Genomic DNA, 22,870 nt, shown 5'->3' on the forward strand with positions numbered 1-22,870 from the left:
TATGGAAGTTCTGTGAAACTTTTGGAATAAGTTACATGATTTTAAGAGATGGTTAATTGACAATAGTGGTACTCATTCACAGCTCAAAGTGAGCCACGTGCACAGTTACCATCAACTAGAAGAGCCATGTAACTACTGCATGCCACACTGCCAAGCATGCACGTGCACACACAAATAACTTTTAAAATTACCATAGTAGCCATGAGCACCAGGGTTTTCCCTCCCTACTGTTGTTGAACCTTAGCCAGCCCTTGTGTATCTGGAGTGAGGAAAAGAGATTGAGAAGGAAGTAAAGGCCACTTACTCAGACTTCTCTCTGTGGTAGACTGCATGGTGTTGCAAAGGGAGGCTCTAAATCATTGCTTCTGGCTGGCTGAGCAGGCTTCTGCAGTGGGAAGCCTGTGCATCCTTTACTTCCCTTGCTGTCCTCTTTCTCTGTCTCTGGCATGAAACTCACAGATGCCTATGGCTGAGGCTACTCTGCCTCATGCCAGGGAAAGAACAAGAAGACAGTGAGAGGGAAAGTAAAGGGCACTCATGCTTCCTGCTGGAGAAGCCTGTTCTGAACACTGTGAAACCTCTCTTTGCAAGAAGACTTGTTGTTGTTCAGTTGCCCAGTCGAGTCTGACTCTTTGCAACCCCATGGACCACGTCACACCAGGCCCTCCTGTCTTCCACCAAAAACTTTGGGCACCCTTAATTAACCCTCTGCTTTCCTGTTCTCTCTTCAGCACCAGGCATAGTAGTTTAGGCAAGACAGTGAGACTGCCAACTTGCCTGGAGGAGAGAAGGCACAAGGCAGGCTGTGGACAAAAGGGACAAAAACCCTGCCACCCCACAACAACCATCTTGTTCTCCTTTTGGCAGTCATGTGAATGCTGGGGTGAGAATAAAGAGACTATGGAGAAGAGTAGGGGGTTGGCATGGGACCTGCTCCTCTGGGAGGGTCACAGCTTACCCATTATCCAGACCACTGTTCCCTCTAAGCTGAGTTAGCACACAGATTTTTAGCCTCTATCTCACACGTTTTTGTCTTAGCTCAGAAAGGATGACCGCAGAGCACACTAATTTATGCAGTAGCTTGCAACTTTAATGCCAGTAGCTCTCAAAGTAGAATTTTTGCTCGCAAGACTCTGCAGCTTAAAAGACCAGACCCTCTAGTAGTGACCTTAACAATGGAAACCATCTGCCATCCACAAACCGTGTCAGACACAGGCCTAGTGTCCTGGAGCATGGGACGAGTGACCATGGGGTGCTCAGAATAGTCACAGGTGGCTCCTGAGTCACTGAGTGATTATCACTGATTTAAGATAAAAAGGAGATTGAGCCAAGTGGGCAGATTTCCTAGTGCTGTCCCATCTTGAACCAGACAGAGCTATGGAGGCTGTATATTCCCTTCCATCCTTAAAAAGCCGTTGGATTTAAGTCGAAGGAGAAATAAAAGAGCCGTGTGTGTGCATAACTGGTATAATCTTGCTTTTGTGTTGAAATTGTGCTAGATAAAAATGGAGCTGTGCCTGCTTGCTGTTCTGCTCTTCCTGCCAAGTATCAATATGAGGTGGAGGGAGCCAGTCTGTCAGCTAATACGTTTGTTGTAAAATAATCTTATTGTGTGACTTCTGAAGTGAAGATCCTGCTGTAAATTTGTTTTGTTTATACTGTTTAAGAGGCCATATAAGTGATTTAATGCAAGAAAATCTACAGTGTATAATGGTGATAATGCCCATGGATGCTGTAGACATGTGCAACATTTTCAAGATTGTCACTTACATATGACTATTTTTTGTCTACAGGTAGTATGCTATAATGTGTATGCGTACGTATTAGAATTGTGAATAATAACATTAATCTGAAGCATAAAAACAGCATTAAATAATATTCAGCAAGCTGTGATAAAACAGCTAAAAACCTGGAACAGTTTTTAGTTAAAAGCCTGGGTGAAAAGAAATGCTTTGGCCTAGCATTTTAACTGGCACATTGGACAGTATAGGACAATGGGAGAATGTGGCCCTTCAGGAACCCTGTCCCAAGCCGTTGAGAGCCTTTAAGGTAAAAACGAGCACTTTGAATTGACCTTGGAAACAAAGAAACATCATAGGCAGAGCTCCCTCAAAAATGGCGTTGTTCTGTGGAAACAATTCATAAATTCAGAATGTGAGTCATTAGTTGATAAGATGATATGTGGTGAAATACAGAGTGAAGGGGGTTATACATGTTGTAAATCAGTTCAGCATCATATTGCAGAAGATGGCTGTTCTGCAGCAGAATTTTTTCATGTATCTGGTATAACTGTTTTCAGGATTCTGAAGTCCACTGGATTTAAAAGGGTGTAACAGTGCTTAGAACTGCACTGTTAGTGGGCACATTCCTCTGATTTCTTCCTGTTGCAATCAGATACTCAGGGGTGATGACCATCTGATAAACCACAGCTAAAATGACAGCATAGCTCAGATTTGTGTATAATACTTAACATGAATAAAGAGTATTTTACTGTGAAGGAGAGAAGGAATAAAGATTATTACATGGCAAGTACAAGTGTTATTGAGAGTACACAAAGCCACATTGTACCCTTGCAAGGGAGATGGATTCTGAAGAGATTCAGTAGCTTTGATATTTCTCCTCTGGCAGTAGAATCCTTCTAGTATCCAGAGTTTCTTATGCATGTGATTCTACACTTACCATTAATCTTTTCTGACATGTAGCCCAATCTTCCTCTTTAGTTAGAGGAGTTCAAATGTTATGGACAAGACTCTAATAATAAACAGTTGTTTGATATACAACACCTTGAATTGCTAGGCCTTGTTTGATTTGGAGAAGGAGAAGTTGCTAAGATGGTTTAGGGATATGTTCAGAAATTTCGTGGGCTGTATTTACAACTGGTTGGAGCTAATTTCAGGCATCCATTGTGTCTCCAGCCCTGTTCTATAGTATGTATATGTGCTGCATGTCCTTAGTATTCTAAGGACATGCAACCCCCCATCTCAGCCCATATGCCAACTATTTTCCTTCCATTGAATCTCCCTTATTATCCCATCCAACAGTATATTAGGTTTGCTGTGCACAATTGTGGGCTTTTTCATTTGTTGTCTCACTTTTTGTGCCAGTGTGAGTTTGGGGTTGCATAATTATTGTGATTTTTTTTACAGGTTTAAAAATTATGCTGCTGTAGTTCTACTGTTTTGGGATGTTATGCTATGATAGAATATTTATTTAAAACATTTTTATGCTGCCTTTCCCATCTAATCAGCGTCCCCTTCTACCAGATGTTGTAATCCACCTTGTTCCTTTTTTGGGAAAGGAAGGAAAATGTTTAAATAGATAAGAACACTAACATATTCTTTACGTTCCAGAATGGGGTAGATAGCAAGGGAATTTGCATTGGGGATATAGTGCAGAGTTAAAGGATTTACTCAGCTCCCTAGCACTGCAGCCACAATTTGATCCCCTAGGAATACCAGCCTCCAGGTGGGACCTGGGGATCCCCTGGAATTACAGTTTATCTCCAGACAACAGAGATTAGTCCCCCTGGAGAAAATTAATGCTTTGGAGGATAGACTGTAGCATTGTACACTCCTGCGGTTCTTGTCATCCCCAGGCTCCACCCCCAAATCTCCAGAAGTGTTTCCCAACCTGGAACTGGCAACCCTACCCCCCACCCCACGGTGGTGGCCAGAAGGTATCTTGCAACGCTCTACCCCATGACATACACTCTTGAAATAAAATTGGGGGAAATCCTGTTCATGGATTTTCAGGGTCACCTGTAGGTTGGCTCTAAAGGTTGTGTGTTGTATAGTTTTGATGATGTAGATGTCCAGTGGTAAATGCAGCCCATTGTTAGGAGAGAAGGGGTATAATTCAGAGGCAGAGTTTCTCATTTACATGCAGAAGACCCCAGGTTCAGTCCCTGATATCTTCAGTGAAAAGCAGCCCCTTGGCACAGAGTAGTAAAGCTGCAGTATTGCAGTCCAAGCTCTCTGCTCACAACCTGAGTTGATCCTGGTGGAAGCTGGGTTCAGGTAGCCAGCTCAAGGTTGACTCAGCCTTTCATCCTTCTGAGGTCGGTAAAATGAGTACCCAGCTTCCGGGGGGGGGGGGAGTGTAGATGACTGGGGAAGGCAGTGGATACCCACCCTGTAAAAAAGTCTGCTGTGAAAATGTCATGATGCGACATCACCCCAGTTGGAAATGACTGATGCTCGCACAGGGGGACTACCTTTACCTTTTTTATCTTCAGTAAAAAGCATCAGGCCGTAGGTGATATGAAAGACCTTTTCCTGAAACACTGGAGGACTGCTGCCAGTCACAGTAGACAGTAATGACCTTGACTGATCAAGTTTCATGTGATATCGCCCCCCCCCCCCCAATCCACTCATCTACAGCAAAAGAGAATTTGGATGAACTCTGATTTGATGAAAGATATGGCTGTGTTATGAATTTTACCCATGGAATCAACATTATGAACACTACTAATAACCCAAAAACTCAAATCTTCTCTTGTCTTTCAAGCCACTTGGATACTGTGTAATGTTATTTTGATTGGCCCTGCCAAAAGTACTGGATGGCTTTTGATTTTTGGATAACTGGTAATCTGGAGGTTATTCATGGCCATGTCCTCCTCTCCCCAGTATTTATAGGGTTAAAGGCAGAAAAACAAGACTTTTTGTTGCTGTTAATTAGTGGGTGGGTTGAAGAATGCTTGAAAGCAGAAGCCACAAACAGGCATCTAGTAAGTAAAAAGAGGCAATACTGGTGGTTGAGCAGGTAACCAGATTCATGGTGTCTCAACATCAAACTAAATCACATGAAGGACATCAAATTTACCTGAAGGTCAGTTGTGCCCTTGCTGTCAAATAAAAGCTTTAAATGCCTCTATTCCAGGCTCTCTCTCTCTTCTCCCCCCCCCCCCCTTCATTTTTAGCACCACTGGGCTGGGAGCTCAGCTCTGGAGAAAACAGCAAAGCAAAACAGATCTGACCGGGTCCTAGCTTAGGGCTTAATTAGGAAGACATTGTCGGAGCCCAAGGTGAGCGAGAAACGCAGAGAGGCTAGCAAAAAGAAAGTGGAGGTGACATTGCAGGTATGCCTTTTGTATAGCCCGGGGTTGGCGCTGCCATGTGCAGGCGTGCTTAGGAAGCTTAAGGGCTCTGGGTCCCTCGACCGCAAAAGCGAGAGCAGAAGCCTCGATGCCGTCCACCCCTCCCGACTTGAGAGAAGCTGTCGCGTCCGAGTAAGCCTGCGGGGCCTTCTGCGCGCCCAGCCCGCGCCGAGGATGCCAGCAGTATCCCAGCGGCCCCTCTGGCTGACTCCGAACTGGCTCTGCAAGCGGCCAGGCGCGGGAGGGGGAGGAGGCGGGCCCTGGCTCTGATTAATTACCTTCGGCATTCGGGGGTGGGGCTTCCATCAGCCATCTGGCTGAGATATGGGAGGGAGCTGCGGAGAAGGCGGGCGGGGGAGAGACAGGCAGAGAGGAAGAGAAAAGAAAGGGAGAAACACGAGCGCGAGAAGAAAGGGAGGCGAGGCAGGATCCAGGGGAAACCCCCGCCGCCCCTCGCTGGCCCTTCAGAAGCGGAGAGGCGAGGACGGTCCTGCCACAGCCCCACCTGGCGGAAGGGTTTTTCTCCCCCCTCCTCCACGCCTCCCCCGTTTTGGTTTATGGAGAAAAAGAAAATGGTCACTCAGGTAAGGGCTGTGTCCGCCGTGCGCGTGTCTTCCCGCTGCAGAAGCGACTCTCTCCAAGGAGGAGGGGGAAGATTTGGCGGGGCTATTGCTCGCTCCCTCCCCCCACCCTCTCCGCCGTCGTCCAAACCTCCAAATCGAGTGGCTTCTAATGTTCTCCCTGAGCTGCAGGGAGGTTGCCGTGCGTGGAGCGTGTATGCGCAGCCATGCCTCCGCGCTCTGCTCCATGGTAAATTCCTGTTTCCTGTGCTGTGCAGCTGCAGCTCAGGAAAGACCTTGTGGGATTTGTCTACCTCTTTGTCTTCGTGTGGAGGGGGGGGGGAAGAGAGAGGAGGGACTGCGGAGGGTTCGCCACCAAATTGTAATGGTATGAGGGGCTTCCTTCTGCCTGGGGGCATGGTGCAGTTGGTGGGGGGGGGGCTGCTAGAGGATTGGAACCCCGAGCTGCCTTTCAGCTTCAAAGGTGGCGCTCTTGTTCTGTACCTTTTCTGAACCCATAGCTGTAGCTTTGAGAATTTATTGTTAATAGTAGCTTAGATTTCTTTGACAAATAAGCTAACAGGGTGCTCTTCAGTAGATTTTTTAAAAAAAGTATTGTGAAAGGCTTCTTGAATGTTCCTGTGTTTTCCCCCTCAGATCCCCTCTGCATAGCAGCAGTGCATTGGGGCATATGCAGGTCTCCTTGCAGGTTGAGCTGAATCTGCATTTTAATGACTTCAGTGGGACATACAAAGGTAAACATCCCCCCCACCCCATTTTTTCCAGGTGTCTTGTCTGTGCTTAGTGCTCTGCATTCTTTGAGCTCTGCTATACATAGACACAGGAAAGGAGCTGCTTATCGTTTCCCAAGGAAGCAGTGTTTGCTCCGTGGTGTTTTATCAGAGAATTTGTCTAGTGATATGGAGCCGGCATTTTCCGTACCCTGCAAGGAATGTTATCTGACAGTGCTTGTCTTTTTAGGGCCCTTGTTTGGGGGGCATGATTTTTTTTAAAGCGAGAAGACCTAATTGGAAAGTAATAGGGAAATTAGAAATGTTTGGGAGGGGGAGGGGGGCCCTGATAAACAGAAGAGGTTGGAAAGCAGCATCATTGGAGCCAGGCTTTACTGTTAATAGTTATATAATGTCCTGCAGTGCTATGCAGAGATGGGTATCTTTTGGAGGGAATGTTCCCAAGGCAGAAATTTTAGGAAACTTTTTAATGATCTGAGTTTGGCATTTTCTTTAGACCCCTACATCATTTGACACATAACTTGCAATATCACCCATGCAGCAGTATTATTTTTAACCAGATCTCTCTCCATTATGCTTTGATGAGATCATGCATGCCTGACTTCAGGGAACACTGTATGCCAGATGACTGGCTGAGGAGGAGATTGCTTCAAGCCGTGGTACCCATTTGACTTCTTCAGCCAGTGGACTTGCATTGATTTCAGTAGCTCAGGGAAGGAGAGGTCTCTGTCCATTGATGCACATATTGCAATGGTCTCCCTGAATGTACTGCTTGGTTTTACTATCCATATTGCTACCTTTTGTTCTGGAATGCTTAACCAGAGAAAGTTTTCAAACCCTCCCAAATGGGTTTAACAGTGTTTCTGCTTTGGATAGTAAAATGCAGTTTATGTGTTTGTGTTAAAGCAAGAATGCAGCAGCTGTATTATATGCATCTGAAATATTTTTCTGCATCCTTCATGCTTATGTTTTTGTGCACATACAGTTCCACATTTGTGTGGCTTTGAACATAGCATAGTATGTTGAAGTGGCTTTCTGAAGTTAAAGAGAGGCGAGTGCCAAAGCTTGAAATAAGACTCCTGTCATATACACAGAAAGAGAAAAGATTGTAATCCTATCAAGAAAGATTTGGATTCACTCACATGCATATGTTGCCTGTCTGTTTGTTTGTCCCTGAGAACTGTGGGCGGGGAAGCAAAATAAAAGCTGATATACTTCTGAAAGACTAAGCCTAAACTGACCTTGACTTGTGACCCTGAGTACCTTGACTTGTGACCCTGAGTTGAGTGTGTGCTATTTTCTCTTGTTTTGAGCGTTTGACACCATGCTTGTACCTGACTATACATTGTAGACAAGACAACTATCCAAGATCCCTTAAGAAAAAAGTGGTTTTGCCCATTAGCATTAACATGGCTGCCTTTTGGGGTAGTGTAGGCTGCCTTTGGCTGATCCTTAATGTTACTCTATCTTTAGAGTAGTGTTACAGTATCATTCAGGGGTGGCCATCGGTAGCTCTTCAGATGTTTTTTGCCTACAACTCTCATCAGCCCCAACCAGCATGGCCAATGGCTGGGGCTGATGGGAGTTGTAGGCAAAAAACATCTGGAGCGCTACCGTTGGCCACTCATTTTTCCATTGCCATCTTTTAAAAATTGCAATTCAGATCGGAACTGCTAATCCCAAGTCATGTTTCAGTAGAGGTTTTTGCTGCCTATATGATAAGTAAACTGCTCTCTGAGACTGTTAAATGCATAAGTCACTGAAGTCTAACAAGCACAACCATTTTTGGTCAGTATTTGAACAACAGCAGTATTGACTCCTTTCACAGCATGTTTACACGAGCAAGCATCATAGTAGTAGCATCATGATAGCAGCAATTGCTGTAGTGAATCGGAGAATGGTTCTGTGTTCTGTATCCATGTACCATTTGTGTTAACAAAGTATCTTATGCATGACCCACTGATGCTATACTTTTGCTGGTATAGATTATAAAGGATGAAATCTGCAGCCGTTGTCTTCAGTCAGAAACCAGGTGAATCCCAATATCAGTTAGCTTTGCGATATGTTGGAAAAGTTAAAAGTTTCTCATTTTTCTCTCTCTGAAGCTATTTCTGTCAGTGGACAGTGATATCTGATATTGGATTCTTTCAGTCAACTACACTGTAATATGGTCATATATGTGAGGTCTGATTGAGAAGGAATTGGAAAGTATCATAGAATCTCTTACATACTCTTCAAAGCCTTAATCTAGATTGTGTTGCTGCATTTTGCTTTGTGTTAGAGAAGTATATTCTAATGTGCAAACACATTCTGCCAGTGAAGGGCCATTGAAAATGGAGGGAAAGTGGTGAAGAGGTTTATAAAATAACATTCAGTAGTTAATATGCTTTAAAAATAGGAATCCCAATTTCTAAGTATGTACAAAGCCTCCACCATATAAAATAGAAGTGTCCTGATTTGATTGCATTTCTAGTTCAGGGAAGTTGAGTCTTGAATCCAGTTTGTGGCATGTTAGCTGGGGATGAAATGGAAAGTGAAGGGAGGAGGGTAAAAGTGTGAGGTGGGAGAATTATATTTTAAAGAACTTTCCCTCTTTTTTTGTTATGCTGTAAAATTACTGGCTTCTGGGGAACCAAAAGCCCTCCCTTTCTTGGATGGCCAAGTGCCTTGCTGGCGTTTTCTTCAGTGTCTGTTTCCAATCAGAGCTTGAAAATGGGGGAAGGTACTGTGAGTTTCTAAGAGAGCCGAAAAGGGTGTACTGCCCCTTTAAGCTGCTCAGCAAGCCCATGTGGCAGTAGCCTGTTCTGGAGTGTGTTCCTGTGCAATGAATCACCCATTCCATTGTCTGCTCCCCCCTCCCCTCCTGCTCTGAGGAATGGAGCCTTTCACCTGGGCCACTGTCTGCTTTTACAGTTGCTGCTCTTAGCGGGAGGAGGGGCTGTTTGCTGTAATTAAAAGCAGACTGAGGAGAGCTGCTTCTTTCAGAGAGACTCTGTGTTGAATACGCCTCAGGCTGGGGAGTGGCATTTGTACCCTTCCTGGTGGGGAATAGGTAGTACTCTTGCTGCGGAAGGGTGGGACGGGCTGCCATTCCCTTTTGTGGAAGTCCAGAATCTCCTTGAAGGATTATTCGTCTCCATTTTGTAAGCCTCCAAAGTGATGTGACTCCATTCTGTCAGCGTTCTCACCCCCCCCCCCCCCGCTCTCCACCCCCATTCTTTCTGGGCCTCTAGCTAGCACCGTTTACATTGGCATATGTGAGACTCCCTGTGCTGTGCCCAGAACTTGAGGTGTTGGGTTTATGGATTTGAGACTTGCCTGCCTCTCTCTCTGTGTGTAAAAAAGAACCAGCAGCTGCTTCATATTTTCCAGTGTGTTTTTTCCCCCTGCCTTCCTCCCTCTTTGCTATAACCCATTCCTTGCCAGGCCTCACGCCAGCCTGTGACAAACAACCATAGCCAGACTTTGCAATCTCAAGTCTGCTTTTTATAAAAGCACAAATGCAGGAGTTCCTTAAATGGAGATTTGATTTAAATCTGAGCAGCCATTCTGTTTGGCAGTGCTCTGACTCATTAGAGACTGCATGCGCTTACCATCCCCTCCCCTTCTCTGCTGCCCATATCTATTTTCTGATCTTTGCCTGCTCACCCCTACAGTAATGGCCAGACCAAATAAATGCATCTTTTGTTAACTTTACAATGGGATGAATGCAGGTGGTGTGCTATATGTAGAGCAAGGGCAGTTGCAGGGTGATGGTTATCTTGTGCTACGGATACATAAACAATATTCTATTACATGAAATTATATTCTTTGTTTTTACTCCAAACGCTTCATTTTGGAGACAGCTGCTCCTCCTCCCCTTCCAATATGTTGCAGGATCTCTTGCTCTCTTTCTCTGCCTGTCTGCCCACGCCCCAAGCAGTGTATTACAGAGCTTCTTTTATCCTTTCAGAAAGCTCCCCCTTACATCCACCAACACTCTCAAGCACTTCCCCTTCTTATAATTCACCCTTTTCTGCTGTCGCTGTCACCTGCACTTGAAATAGCACCCTTCCTGATGCTGTTTCATTTTCTCTCACACCACATGGATTTTCCCCTCTTCCTTTGATTGCATTTGTTTGTGTCCCCATTGTAAAGCTTGTGCTGTCAAAGTCTCATTCTATTCATTTGTGACCTTCAGTTGGCTTATCAGTAGTCTCTGGCTTTGGATGGGGCTTTTGCTAAATGCTAGCTGGTGATTTAGCATATCGCATGTGTTTTCAGTAATGTAGGTTTATATCTATTCTATCTCCTACAGACTTTACCAGTTCAATACATATTGCATCCCCATTCCTGAATTCTCTTCTGGGGTCATACTGAGTTATCTTGATGATCACACATTACTGCGGCCTGGTCTATTAAGAATATGTGCATATGATGGATTCTTGGATGAAGCCCAGGTCACACCAGCCATGCAGTTATAGACTCAGTTTGGGAGCATATGTGACAGCTTTGATGTGAGACAAAGCTTGCCATGTGTTCTTTTTGGTATGGGCCCTTGACTTTTTCCTGAAGTACAGGAATATGTGAAAAGGCCTTTAAAAAGTATTTTTAAGATGATCTTGGGAATACTGTAGCCTGCTAATCATTTTCAGCCTCCTTTCTGCTGTGCCTTATCAAGGACGTCAGACTTGCACCAGAGCATGGGTGAGACTCCTCCAGGCAGTCTCGGTCAGTGGCCCAAGGAAGGCAGAAGTTGCATTTAATGATTCTTAGCAGGGAAGTTGTATAAAGGGGAATCTGATACAGCAGTGCCATTTGCTGAAATCCATGTCCCAGGAATAAACCACAGCAATTTAATACATTTCTATTGGGGAGATAAAATGGCTTAGAAGATGGAGCCCAGGACTGGGAATTGTTAGATCAGAATTCTATTTTGGGGGAGTCTTACTGGAAAGTATATTGTACTCATTAAATTAACACTGTTACGAAAATGCAAAATGTTGGTGCAATACTACTTGAAGAAGAGGTCCCAGCATGATTTATTATCTTAATGGACTGTAGAGAGCTGACCAGAGTCATTTACAGATAAGGGCACAGTGATGGCTCCCTGTGGAAATGCATCTTGAAGCTAAAAGCATGAGTTCTTCATGATGGCTGAGATTACAGGGAATTAATACTGTGCATCTTCTAATTGGAAAGTCTGGCCTGCTTGTGAGAAAAGCAATCAGAGGGCATGATGTTGGTGTAGGCATTTATCAGAGCTCATCTGTTATCAGCCATCTTTGTTTCTTCTTGCATTCCAAATTTTCTCCCTGCTTTTGTGCCATGTGTTAGGCTGTATTCTGAGCTACAAATAAGCATGCAACAAGGAAAAGATGAATTCTGCAGCCAATTTGGTGTAGTGGTTAAGTGTGCGGTCTCTTATCTGGGAGAACCAGATTTGATTCTCCACTCCTCAACTTGCACCTGCTGGAATGGCCTTGGGTCAGCCGTAGCTCTGGCAGAGGTTGTCCTTGAAAGGGCAGCTGCTGTGAGAGTGCTCTCAGCCCCACCCACCTCACAGGGTGCCTGTTGTCGGGGAGGAAGATAAAGGAGATTGTGAGCCACTCTGAGATTCGAAGTGGAGGGCGGAATATAAAGAAGATTATGCAATTTAAGAGAGCCTAGGGTACTGAGAATGCATTTTGCCCACAGAAAACCCTGCTCAATTCTTCTTTTCCCCAGCTTCTGAGATTTTTGTCACAGATTTGCATATGTGCTCTCACAGCTATCCTGAGTGCTCAGTCGGTAATTCATGGCACTTTTCCTTAGACCCTGAAAGAGACTCTTGTCAATCCACTACTCTAACCTGCCATTTGTGAGAAAAGTGATTGGGAGAGTAGTAGTGGACCAGCTTCAGCTCTTCTCGGGTAGCACATGTGCTCTGGACCGTTTTCAGTCTAGTTTCAGGCTGGGCTATGGCACAGAGATGGCCCTGGGGTCCTTAGATGATTGTCTCCATCTGAATGCTAGCAAAAGCCATGATTCTTTGTTGCTCCTATTGGGTCTGCCTGCAGCCTTTAATATAGTAGATCATACTATACGGTTTAGTCATTTAGAGTATCAGGATGTGCCTTAGTCTGGTTCAAATAGCTCTTCACAGACTCCAGGGTTACCATTGGAAACCAGCTGCCTTGAATATGGGAACTGTCTTGTGGGGTTCCACAGGGTGCAAACTGATCCCCCCTCCCCCGGTTATTCAACCTCTATGTAAAGCCTTCAGGAGGAATCATTTGTAAAGTTGGAACTGGATGTCATCAATATGTGGATGACACTATTATTGTAAGCCACCTTGAGGAGAAGGTGAGATATATATTTTAAAATAAATAAATAGAAACTGAACCCAGACAACATGGAAGTGATGCTGGTTGAGAAGCTGGATACCTTGAAGGGTGTTGTATTTACCACTTTTGTTAGGGTTCATCTGAGCCTTGCTGACTGTTAAGAGTTAGAAGTTACATTGGATCTATAATTACTGCTGGGGGAAAAGTCGATACAGCTGCAAAAATCCCTTGTCTTTCAACTAATTCTTTCCAGAAGATAGCCCACTACTTTGACATGGCCTTGATCTGGCCACCTAGATCCATGCCACAGTAACATCAGGACTAGGCTACTGTAATGAACTGTACGTAGGTCTCCCATTGAAAATAATTTGGAGACCTCAGCTGGTGCAGAACACCATAGCTTAGTTATCAGGAGCTAGGTGGAACATGCATAGTACTCCCATTTTTGCAACAACTCTGCTGGCTGCCCATCATTTACCAGGCTCAATTCATGGTATGAACTATCACATACAAAGCCTTTTATGGCTTGAATCCATCATACCTCTTTCCCCCATGCTCCAGCATAACAGCATCAGTCATTTAAACAGGGTCTTTTGCAGGTACCATTCTTGTGCATTCTCTGTATTGACACTCTGTAGTTCCACAATGTATATTGTGGAAAGGAGATCCTTGATGAGGTCAGAAAGGTTCCAGTGAATCCCAGCTTTCCACTAATTATGCAAAATTGAATTAATCAGGGAGGCTTTTTGCACAGATATGGTAACAATGTTCCAGAAAGATGCGTTAAAGTAGTAAAGACATTAGGGTCTGTGAACTAGACTACTGCATGTAGTGTCTTTAGCTAAATGTGTAATGCTGATGTTTCAGCTTGACTTCAGCTTTGTTTTCAGATTTCTGCAGTGCAGAACCCAAACCCTTCTGCATTGTCTATTGGCTGTCCCATTCCTTTTGAATTAATTGTGTCATGCTATGTGATCCACCTTGATTCCCAGTGAGAAAGGCAGGCTGTAAATGATGCAAATAAATAACATCCAGTGCTCTTGATTAACTGGAAAAAAGAACCCAGAGCTTCTTGCTGGGTGACTTTGGGCCAGTCACATTCTCTCAGCCTAACCTACCCCAGAGGGTTGTTGTGAGAATAAAATGGAGGAGAGGAGAAGGATGTAAGTCCCTTTGTATCCTCATTTGGGAGAAAGGCAGACTATAAAGATGTTGGATTCTAATCAGTACTGAATTTCACTGTTGATTTGAACAAAAATGGGATCACAGGATGCACAAATCTTACCTGTGCCCCCAGAAGCTGCCAGGCCAGAGTCTTGTCCTTCCTCTGAATTGTTTTTAAGGCCCATTTCTTCAGCAAAGCCCTTCCTCACCCATCACATGAAACTGCCTTATACTGAATCAGACCTTCAGTCCATCAAGGTCACTATTGTTTACTCAGACTAGCAGTGGCTCTCCAGGATCTCAGGCAGAGGTCTTTCTCGTCACTTACTGTCTGGCCCTTTATGCTGGGGTTTGAGCCTGGGACTTTCTGCTTGAAAAAGAGGTGCTTCCACTGAGCCCCTCCTCCTTTCTGCGTCTGTCCCACTCCATTGTTATTCCTTAACTGAAGCAATACTATGACTTTTCAGCTGAGCCATATTTACACATGATGCATATATGTGATGAGAGGAGCTGCAATAGGGAAGCAGTGTTACAGCCCGCTCAGTATGAACTGGTTACATGCAATAGGTTAATTTTAGATCAGCAGCAATGTTAGTCTATAGCAGCAAAATAAAACAAAAAAATCCAGCAGCACCTTCAAGAATGAATTTTGTTAGTCTTTAAGGTGCCTCTGGAGTTGTTTTATTACGTTATGAGATGTTATTTCAGGGTCAGACCCTTTTATGATGTAGAAATAATGGGAGTATCTAATCCTGCTGTGAATAATTGGTTAATTGATTATTTTCCTTTTGCTGAGGTTTCTTCCTTGGGGACTTTAAAGTACATCATTCCAATCCTTCCCCTTTTTATGGTTCAGACTGTCCTCATCCCTGAAAAGAGTGAACTATGTCAGCAGAAAATTTAGTTTTGTTATACAGCTTGTTTCCTGACTTGGGGAAGTTTGCTCTGTCAGTTACAGAATGTTGATTTGCTACAGCCTTAACCTGGAATAATAATTTATAAAATGTAAACAATTTATACAATATAAAAAGTCCATTGTTAAATTATTCCAAATGAGGGTGCCTTAGATATGTCTGCAATAAAGCATTTATGTATACAGAGACTGGCTGGCTTCTTCGCATCTGTGGTCTTTTCTCCCGCCTTAAGCATCTGCCAAAGCCTGACCTTATGCAAGGACAGACTCACTCAGAAGTAGCTGCATATATGAAATGCATTTTCTTTTCATCAAGTACATGTAAAATTAACTTCTTTAGACTCCTAGCCCATTTCAGTGTTTTTCACAGTCTGCATTTTTTAAAAAGCTGTGATTTCTGCTGATAAAATTAAAACTTAATTTTTAGAGCATGAAAATCAAGATCAACAATCTATCAGAGATCAATCTTGAAGGATTCCCCCCCTCCTCGGAAAACCAGGGGAAGGTTCACTTTTAGAGATCATAAAAAGCTCTTCACTAGATTGCAAGGGGTACAGATTTTTAAGTTAATGCATCATTCCCTGCTGCAGCTTGCTTTGGTTGATATTTTAGTTAGTATTTTGGGACCCTGCAAATATTTACACAGCTTTCTCTGAAATCAGATTTGTCAAAGTATGCTAACCATTGGCTGTAGACTGAACCATTGTACAAACTAGCTGCCTGCATTTCTAACTGCCATAGTTGCTACATCAAATAGCAAGTCCTATGGTCACCAAATGAAAAGTATGAGCTACCATATGTCAAAACTGCACTGTACAGATGGGGAAGCCCAAGTGCAGCTGAATGAGTGGTGCCTTTTAGCTAGAGCCCTTATAACAGCAGCCTCCTTATCAAGGCCTTACTCTTTACTTATATGACTTTGTGGCTCCCTTTCTAACAGTGAGTCACTGAAGCTGACTTGCTGTTCTAAAAATTGGGATTAACCCTTCCCAACTCACATAAGGTAACCTAACATAAAGTCTTTCCTTTCTAGTATTCAGCACTGGTTATTGGATACAAACTAAGTTGAAGGTTTAGAGGTGGGAGTAGGGGAAAGATACAAAGCAGATGAGTTTGGAAATGGCAGTGAAGTGGAGGGGAGAGAAGTCCATAGTGCACTCATTGATTTAAAGATTAAGAGATAGGAAGATGCGGAATGAAACATGGATTAATGCAAAGGCTTGGAAATGGGTGAGAACAGTTTTAGTCCAGTGACACCTTTAAAACCAACAACATTTAATTCAAGGTTTAAGCTTTCATGTGCATACACACTTCTTCAGATACAGATGGTTTGACATACTGATGAGGAGGGGAGGTGGCTTTAGCACAGTCAATTTTGAGTGTCCCTCATTTTATACATAATTTGTCATCTAAAACTGAGCAAGAACTCATTAACACATTGTGAACACTGCTTCGCTGATCTAATGCCCCATACTGCTGAGGTGTGGACCCTGGAATACATGCTGGAAGTTTTCAAGGTTATTCGTCAAGCAGTAAAAGAAAAAAATAAACAGGTACCAGCTTATAGAGTGCAGGGCAGTGTGGGCAGTACTTATGTAGTGAATTTTGTGAAAACTATAAATATTAACATACACGATCACATGTGTCCCTGTTTTGCTGTGTGTATGAGCAAGGAAGCTGAAACTTCTATGGCTTTGCAAGCTGTTTACATCAAGGATGCACACATGAAAATAGATCCAAGCAACAATCTATTTAGTGTGAAATATAAATGCTGACTGTGTTGGAAATCTGTATTATCTGAAGGAGTCCTGTATGGGAAAGGAATGGTTATTCTTCAGAAATTAGTGAAGTACTCTTTTCTGAAATTGAACGGATTAAGTGGCTTGCTGTTAGTACTCTGTGATTATTACAGTTCTCTAAATGTATTTTGTGTATTTATGTTTTGTGTGTTGATCTATGTTTTCTTTTAACTGCTTCTCTTTATTCTTTTTGTTTATACAAATGTAGACTAATTGGGGAGTTAAAACTGCAAGTTTGGGAGAAGGCTTGGGATGAATATGTTCAATTAGTATTGCTCTAGATCCATAGATTATGGGCAAGACAGAAGGAGGAATTCGTTATCAGTAAGCAGTGTTCTAACATGCTTTTGTAGTCCGCAGGAGGACGTGAGTGATCCTGAGGCTGCTGTGATCCACCAGTGCTTCAAAATCCCCCAGAATTCAAGGAATGGAAATGTTTTGAAAGCCATCTTTGAGATTAGTATATTGAGAAAGGTCAATGTGAAGAGCAGAGGAGTGTTTGTATATTTGTGTTTCTGTGTCAGTCTTTTTGTACGAGTCTTTGAGAATCCTACACAGTTGCATTCTAAACAGAATTACACTCTTCTGAGCCTGTTGATTCTGGTGGATGAGGGCTGCACTGTGTTACGTGCTGATGTGCTAAATGATGTGCCACACTGGTGTGTATGACACAATGGTGTGCCAAAATGATGTGAGGTAGTTTAGCGAAATATGGCTAGATGAGTGGTGGAGTAAGTACGGCAGATGTGTTTTTGTTTTGCCCTTCGATAAGGGAGCTTATTAGGCTTTTTGTGAATTCAGGTCTGATGTAACACAACTCTGGAATGAAGCTGAAACCTCACTTATTTAAAAATACGGCATCACTGTGGTTTATTTATTCATCTGATCAAAACATTTGGCTTGCAGGCTCAGGGAACTTTGAGGAATGGTCTGGTCATCTGAACAAACCAAGAAATGTTTGAATGCAGGTACCCAAGAGTGTTTGAATTGAGGAATGATGAATGATTAGCAGTAAGCCGTAAAAAGCTTAAATAATTAATGGGCAACAATGAAAATCCCTCCAACTTTTGGATGTAAACTTTATTCTTTTGAGCAGACCATAGAGGAATGCAGTGATTTCCAACAAGCAAAATGCTTACCAAGGTTAGTTAACATGTCATGTATCTTTCCATACCCTTTTACAGTCATGCATAAGCCTTAGAAGCAAAGAACCGGTGATGGGCATGTAATTAATATAGTTAAAAGAGTCATTCGAGTTTGAGTACCATTCTGGAAGCAATTTTAAATAAACACAAGAATGCTTAGCATGGTACTCTTAGAGAAGCAAGGTTATTGTTAATTTTGTTTAAACGTTTTCTGCTCAGGAAAGAAAAATGATATATTAGATCATCACTTTTTTGATGTGTGTTTGACAAATTGCACGGAAGAATAATTTGTCTGAAGGTATGAGCAAATTACTTCAGTATTTAATTTCTTATATGAGAGTATATCTTTGTATTCACCTATCTTGTTCTTTCCCCTGCCAACAACTTGTGTAATAAGTTGATTTTTTTAGTCCTGCCTTCTCTCATGGCTCAGAATTGCTTATAAATCGTAGCTTAAAATATTAAAATTAAAACCAATAGAATAAAACCTCAGATATCCCTTCCTCTCTTGCCATTGTGGTTTGTGATTATTAGTTCACTGCAATAACCTCCTGCATGCATACTTTCAAATTAAATAGTCCTTTTGATATTTACTTTTCTAATCACTGATGGTCCTCTCTCAGGCTGCCTTTGGTGTCAAACATACAGCCTTCTCTAGCTTCTCAGTTCCTTGAATACATCCTGTTGTTCCCCTTTCTGGAGCCTTTTTTAGTGTTCATATTAGTTCCCTCTACCTCACCTTCTCATTGCTGCTGTCGTCATTCTAGGGCATGTGGTGACTTTGTAAATGTTCACCATGTGTATGGCTTTTTCATGTGTTGTAGATTCTTGCATGCCACCACTTGATAAGATTAGAAAGGGAAATCCTTGTTGAGTAATGCAGATAGCCCACAGGAAAGCTCCTTAGTAGTCATGCTTAGCTACAGTGGCACAGGGACTTCTGCAGGTATTGCTACAATACACTATGTGTGTCTGCCCATGGTATTGAGTTGCAAGGTGCAGCATGCTGCTGCTTGCTCTCTACGAACACAGGAGGTGAGATCATGTTCAGTTGTGGCAATTGTATTGGCTGCCTTTCAGTTTCCAGGCCCATTTCAAGAATCTGTCTTACCATTTAAAGTCCTTCACAGCATGTGAGTTGTATACCTTAGAGACTGCCTCTCCTGACATAATTCCTCCATGGTGTTTGTATTCTGCAGGATTGGCCATGCTCCAATTTCCCTAGAAGTTAGAATTCCAGCTGCAAAGAGAGGGTTTTTTACCTTAATGAGTCCAGGGTGTTTTGAAGTCAATTTCCTGAGGAGGTCCCGGGCTTTTCTACTATCACTGCCTTCCAGGTGTATTATAAAAAAAACCCTTAATTCAAATGGCTGTTTGCTGGTTTTTTTCCCTTGCATCTTGGGTAGCACTTTGTCTCTTATCAGTGTTTCTGATCTCATATTATTACTTTGTGTCTTTACATGAACAGCCTTGAGCTGTGTGGAATGGTAGCATATGCATATATTAAGTACATTTTCCAGTGATACTTATCTAAGGGAAGAGGCCTCCCTATCTCCTGGACTCTTCCTCCTCTCCCTACAGGGAAAAGAAATTAGAGATTCTGTATTTGTCTGAATTCTGTCTCCTGTTAGAATTCAGTCTCCAAACTTGATATCTCCTCTCCTGGTGAGGGAATTGCAAGCCCAAGGCCTGCTTCCCTCCACCCCGAATCTATAGAGTGATTTTTTTTTTCTGAACCAGCTCTTAATACTGATAGTAATTTTATTAGCAATATTCTGTTTGCAGTCATGAGTTCTAGATGTACAGGGTTTGTTTTGTTTTTTTTTTCCTGAAAAAGGGCAGTAAGATGTATTGTTGTCCTTATCACCCTTACCTGTTGTCTGGATTTTTTATATGTCTGGAGTACAGTTATTTCTAGGGTATTACGTTTCAGTAAATTGGTCTTGCCATTTTTAGAGAATGAAAGGATAACTCAGTGTTACTATTCTGAGTTCCTGAGTATGGAAAGAGATGCACGGAATAACAAATGGATAGAACTTTTTATTCTAGCATCTGGCTGATAATGAGCATTCAGGTAGCCTCATTACCTCTTCCCTTGATACTAAGCAGGGCAACCCAGATCCCCATATAGAGATAAAAATAAGTTAAAATGTGCTGTTTAAGGGTATGTAGAAGATTTGAATTTGACATTAAGTGCACCTCTGGGCGTTTCTGGTTCATACTGGAAGAAGACTTATGTGGAGCAACCAGTACTTTTTCAGCTCTGTTTTCAAGACAACAAGTCTTAAATGCAAATGTGAATTAAAAATAAGTCTTAGATGCAAATGTGAATTAAAAATAATATGTTTGTAGCATGGAGTAACTGTTTTCTTTTCTCTTAAAGGATTTGCTAAAGTGTGCGTGGTTGAGAACTATCTTAATACAGCAGAACGATTGCTATACTTGTTCATTTTCTTAGGATTTTCCAATTTCATGATCTAATTCTCTTCTCATACATTCTGTATTTTGTGAGCACACACAACTGGAGGTCTCATTCAGGGCCTTGAAAGATCAAATGATGATCACTACTTTAATTTAAAGTGAGTTAATATACCATAGACTGGCAAAAGACTTTTAAAATGTTTATGAGGAAACTTGGGTAAACTGCTGTTTGATTAGTTCTTCCCCCTACCTGCAGTTTTAAATTACTGATTTTAATTCATGGTTTTAATGTATTTTGTTATTTATATTGTAAGATGCCTTGAGTTCCTGTAAAATAAAAAAGTGGGTAATAAATGCTATAAATAAATAAATACTGTGAGGATCTGTACAGGGATGGTGACCTCCCCCCCAATAAAATAAAACCCTGTTTTTAAACAGTAGTAGCATAAGAAAAACAACCCTGACTTCCCCTGGCATTTTCTGGCATTCAGGGGTCTTCTTCCTTCTTTGCAAGTCTAGACTAGAGCATATGGTATAGTATTTCATGCAGACCTACTTAGTTTCTACCTAGTATTCAGGATGGGTCTAGGTTAGATAAACCCTGATTATTCTTTGACCTTTTTGCTGTCCGTTGTACAAAATATTTTTGGTAAAGAAGAAGGACCGATATGATAAAAGTAGCTAGATACTGTATTTGGGGATGTGGTAAACTTGGATTTGCACTGACCTGGATTTTGTTAGATCTCAAAAACTAAACATGGTCAGTCCTGGTTAGTATTTGGATGGGAGGCCACTAAGGAAATCTGGGATCATTACGCTGAGGCAGGCAATGGCAGACTACCTCTAAACATCTCTTGCCTTGAAAACCCCATGAGGTTGCCCTATGTCGGTTGTGACTTGATGGCTAAAAATCAGAACAACAACAAACAACCCTTGGTTTCAAAGCCCCCTTGGTTATGGAACTCACAAGGTAGTAATATTTTGGGGAGGTTATGATGTGCTTCATGGGTTGTGTCATCTCGCCTCTCCTCATCATAATTAAGCAGAGTTACCTGTGTTGTGATGTCAGGGATCTACAGAACCTGTTTTTAGTCACCATCAGCTCCCTTCCACAGAGTCCTGGGGATCCTTTGCTCTGTGCTGGGCTTTTGTAGAAGAAAAGCAGTAGGTATAGTTCCACTGCTTCTTCCGACATGTCCAGAAAACCAGAAGGGGCTTCCACTTCTTGCTTTTTGCAAATGGCCAGTACTCACATATCCCTTTGCCCCTGGTCTGTGTGCATGCTAGGAGGCTATGAAGGAGAGAGGGCTTGTCTTTGTGTTAGGCTTTTGCAGAAATGGTACAAGTCTCATTTAGTCTACCTTCTGTACAGTGCAAAGCACACATGCCCACCAGTGAGTTCCCTGCAGTTCTCAAAGAACTTACAGAAAGAGGTAATTATGATAGTTGGCTAAGGTAGAGAGGCAATCTGGAGATGAATTTTTGGAACCCCATGTATGGCTTGGTCACATTGTTGGTTTCTCTGCTGTCAGTTCATGCCATTCATAGTGCAAGTGGGGAAACAACCCGGATGAGTCCTTGGTATGGGGCTGGGGGGTGGAAAATATTTCCAGTTTTTTTAGTTGAAGGAGGGGAATTTGGGGAGCCCTGGGGGAAAAAACCTACCGTAAAATATTTAAAGTTTTTGAATAATTGAAATGCCTTTAGTTACTCATAATACTTAATATGAAGATTTGTATCTAAGACAATCTATAGCAGGGGTGGCCAAACTGTGGCTCAGGAGCCACATGTGGCTCTTTCACACATATTGTGTGGCTCTCTAAACCCCCACTGCCCAGTCAGCCAACTTGGAAAAGGCATTTCTCTCTTTAAATCACTTCTTCAAGCCAAACCAGCCAGAGGCTTGGAGAATGCATTTGATCATTCTTCCATCCATCCATCACAGAAATTTTTTTTGCCCCACATCTCTGCATAGAAGCAGTAAATAATTGATTACTGTTTGCTATATTGTCTGCTACCCCTGAAATTCTAATTTGAGAAATGGTTTGATTTCATTTTGGGGCTAATTCATGTCACAGAGCAGAAAAAGATTATGGAATTGACGAAATAATATTCAGCAATTTTGTATCTTCTTCGTGGTCTCTGTGCAGTCCCACACATGGGTTTTCCTATCAGGACGAACCCTACCTCGGAGATTTTAAAAAGCTAGCCTAGGCGTTATTTTTGGCGCGCACTCCCTCTCGCTCTGGGGAGCAGGCATCCACTGCGCATGCCTGTAGCGCGAGGGAGGCGCCCAACCCACTCAGTTTCTTTCCAACCGCCGCCCGGGATAGTCCTACCTCGTTGCGCTCCTCACTTACCTCAGATATCTAGCCTCCGTTTCTTCAAGTTTCCTCTTATTTCATCTTCAAAAAAAAAAAAAAAAAAAATTTAGATAAATATCTTCCCCGCTTTTCCTCAGACCTCCCTTCCCCCACCCCCACCCCCCCCCCCCGGGCGTATGGAAGGAAGGGACAGTAAAATAACCTTCAAAAGGTGCTCGCGCTGTAGGGCGAAAATCCCTACATCGGACGGGCATTCGCTTTGCTTGTTCTGTTTGGGAGAATCCCATAAAGTGGACGCCTGTGCGCATTGCCTTCAATTCTGCAAACAGGCGCGCAAAAACAGAGCCGCTAGACTCAGAAGCCACTTAATGGAGTCTGTGCTCCAGCCTGAT

The 22,870-nt window shown here is 42.7% G+C and overlaps 1 protein-coding gene across 17 annotated transcripts in view; it reads left to right on the forward strand.

Moving 5' to 3' along the window:
• The window catches only part of RBFOX2 (RNA binding fox-1 homolog 2), a 268,012-nt gene that overhangs the window by 130,985 nt on the left and 114,157 nt on the right, over positions 1 to 22,870 (forward strand). For 3 of the 17 annotated variants that reach the window (XM_060245540.1, XM_060245539.1, XM_060245542.1), the window contains exon 1: positions 5,394 to 5,679. The exons of the other annotated variants lie outside the window; for them this stretch is intronic. In XM_060245540.1, coding sequence (XP_060101523.1) covers positions 5,653 to 5,679 — 27 coding nt within the window. In that variant the 5' untranslated portion in view covers positions 5,394 to 5,652. Of the gene's footprint in view, positions 1 to 5,393; positions 5,680 to 22,870 lie in introns of those variants that run through there. 17 annotated transcript variants of the gene reach the window in all.

Source organism: Heteronotia binoei, chromosome 8 (assembly GCF_032191835.1).
Source record: "Heteronotia binoei isolate CCM8104 ecotype False Entrance Well chromosome 8, APGP_CSIRO_Hbin_v1, whole genome shotgun sequence".
Taxonomy (NCBI): Eukaryota; Metazoa; Chordata; class Lepidosauria; order Squamata; family Gekkonidae; genus Heteronotia; species Heteronotia binoei.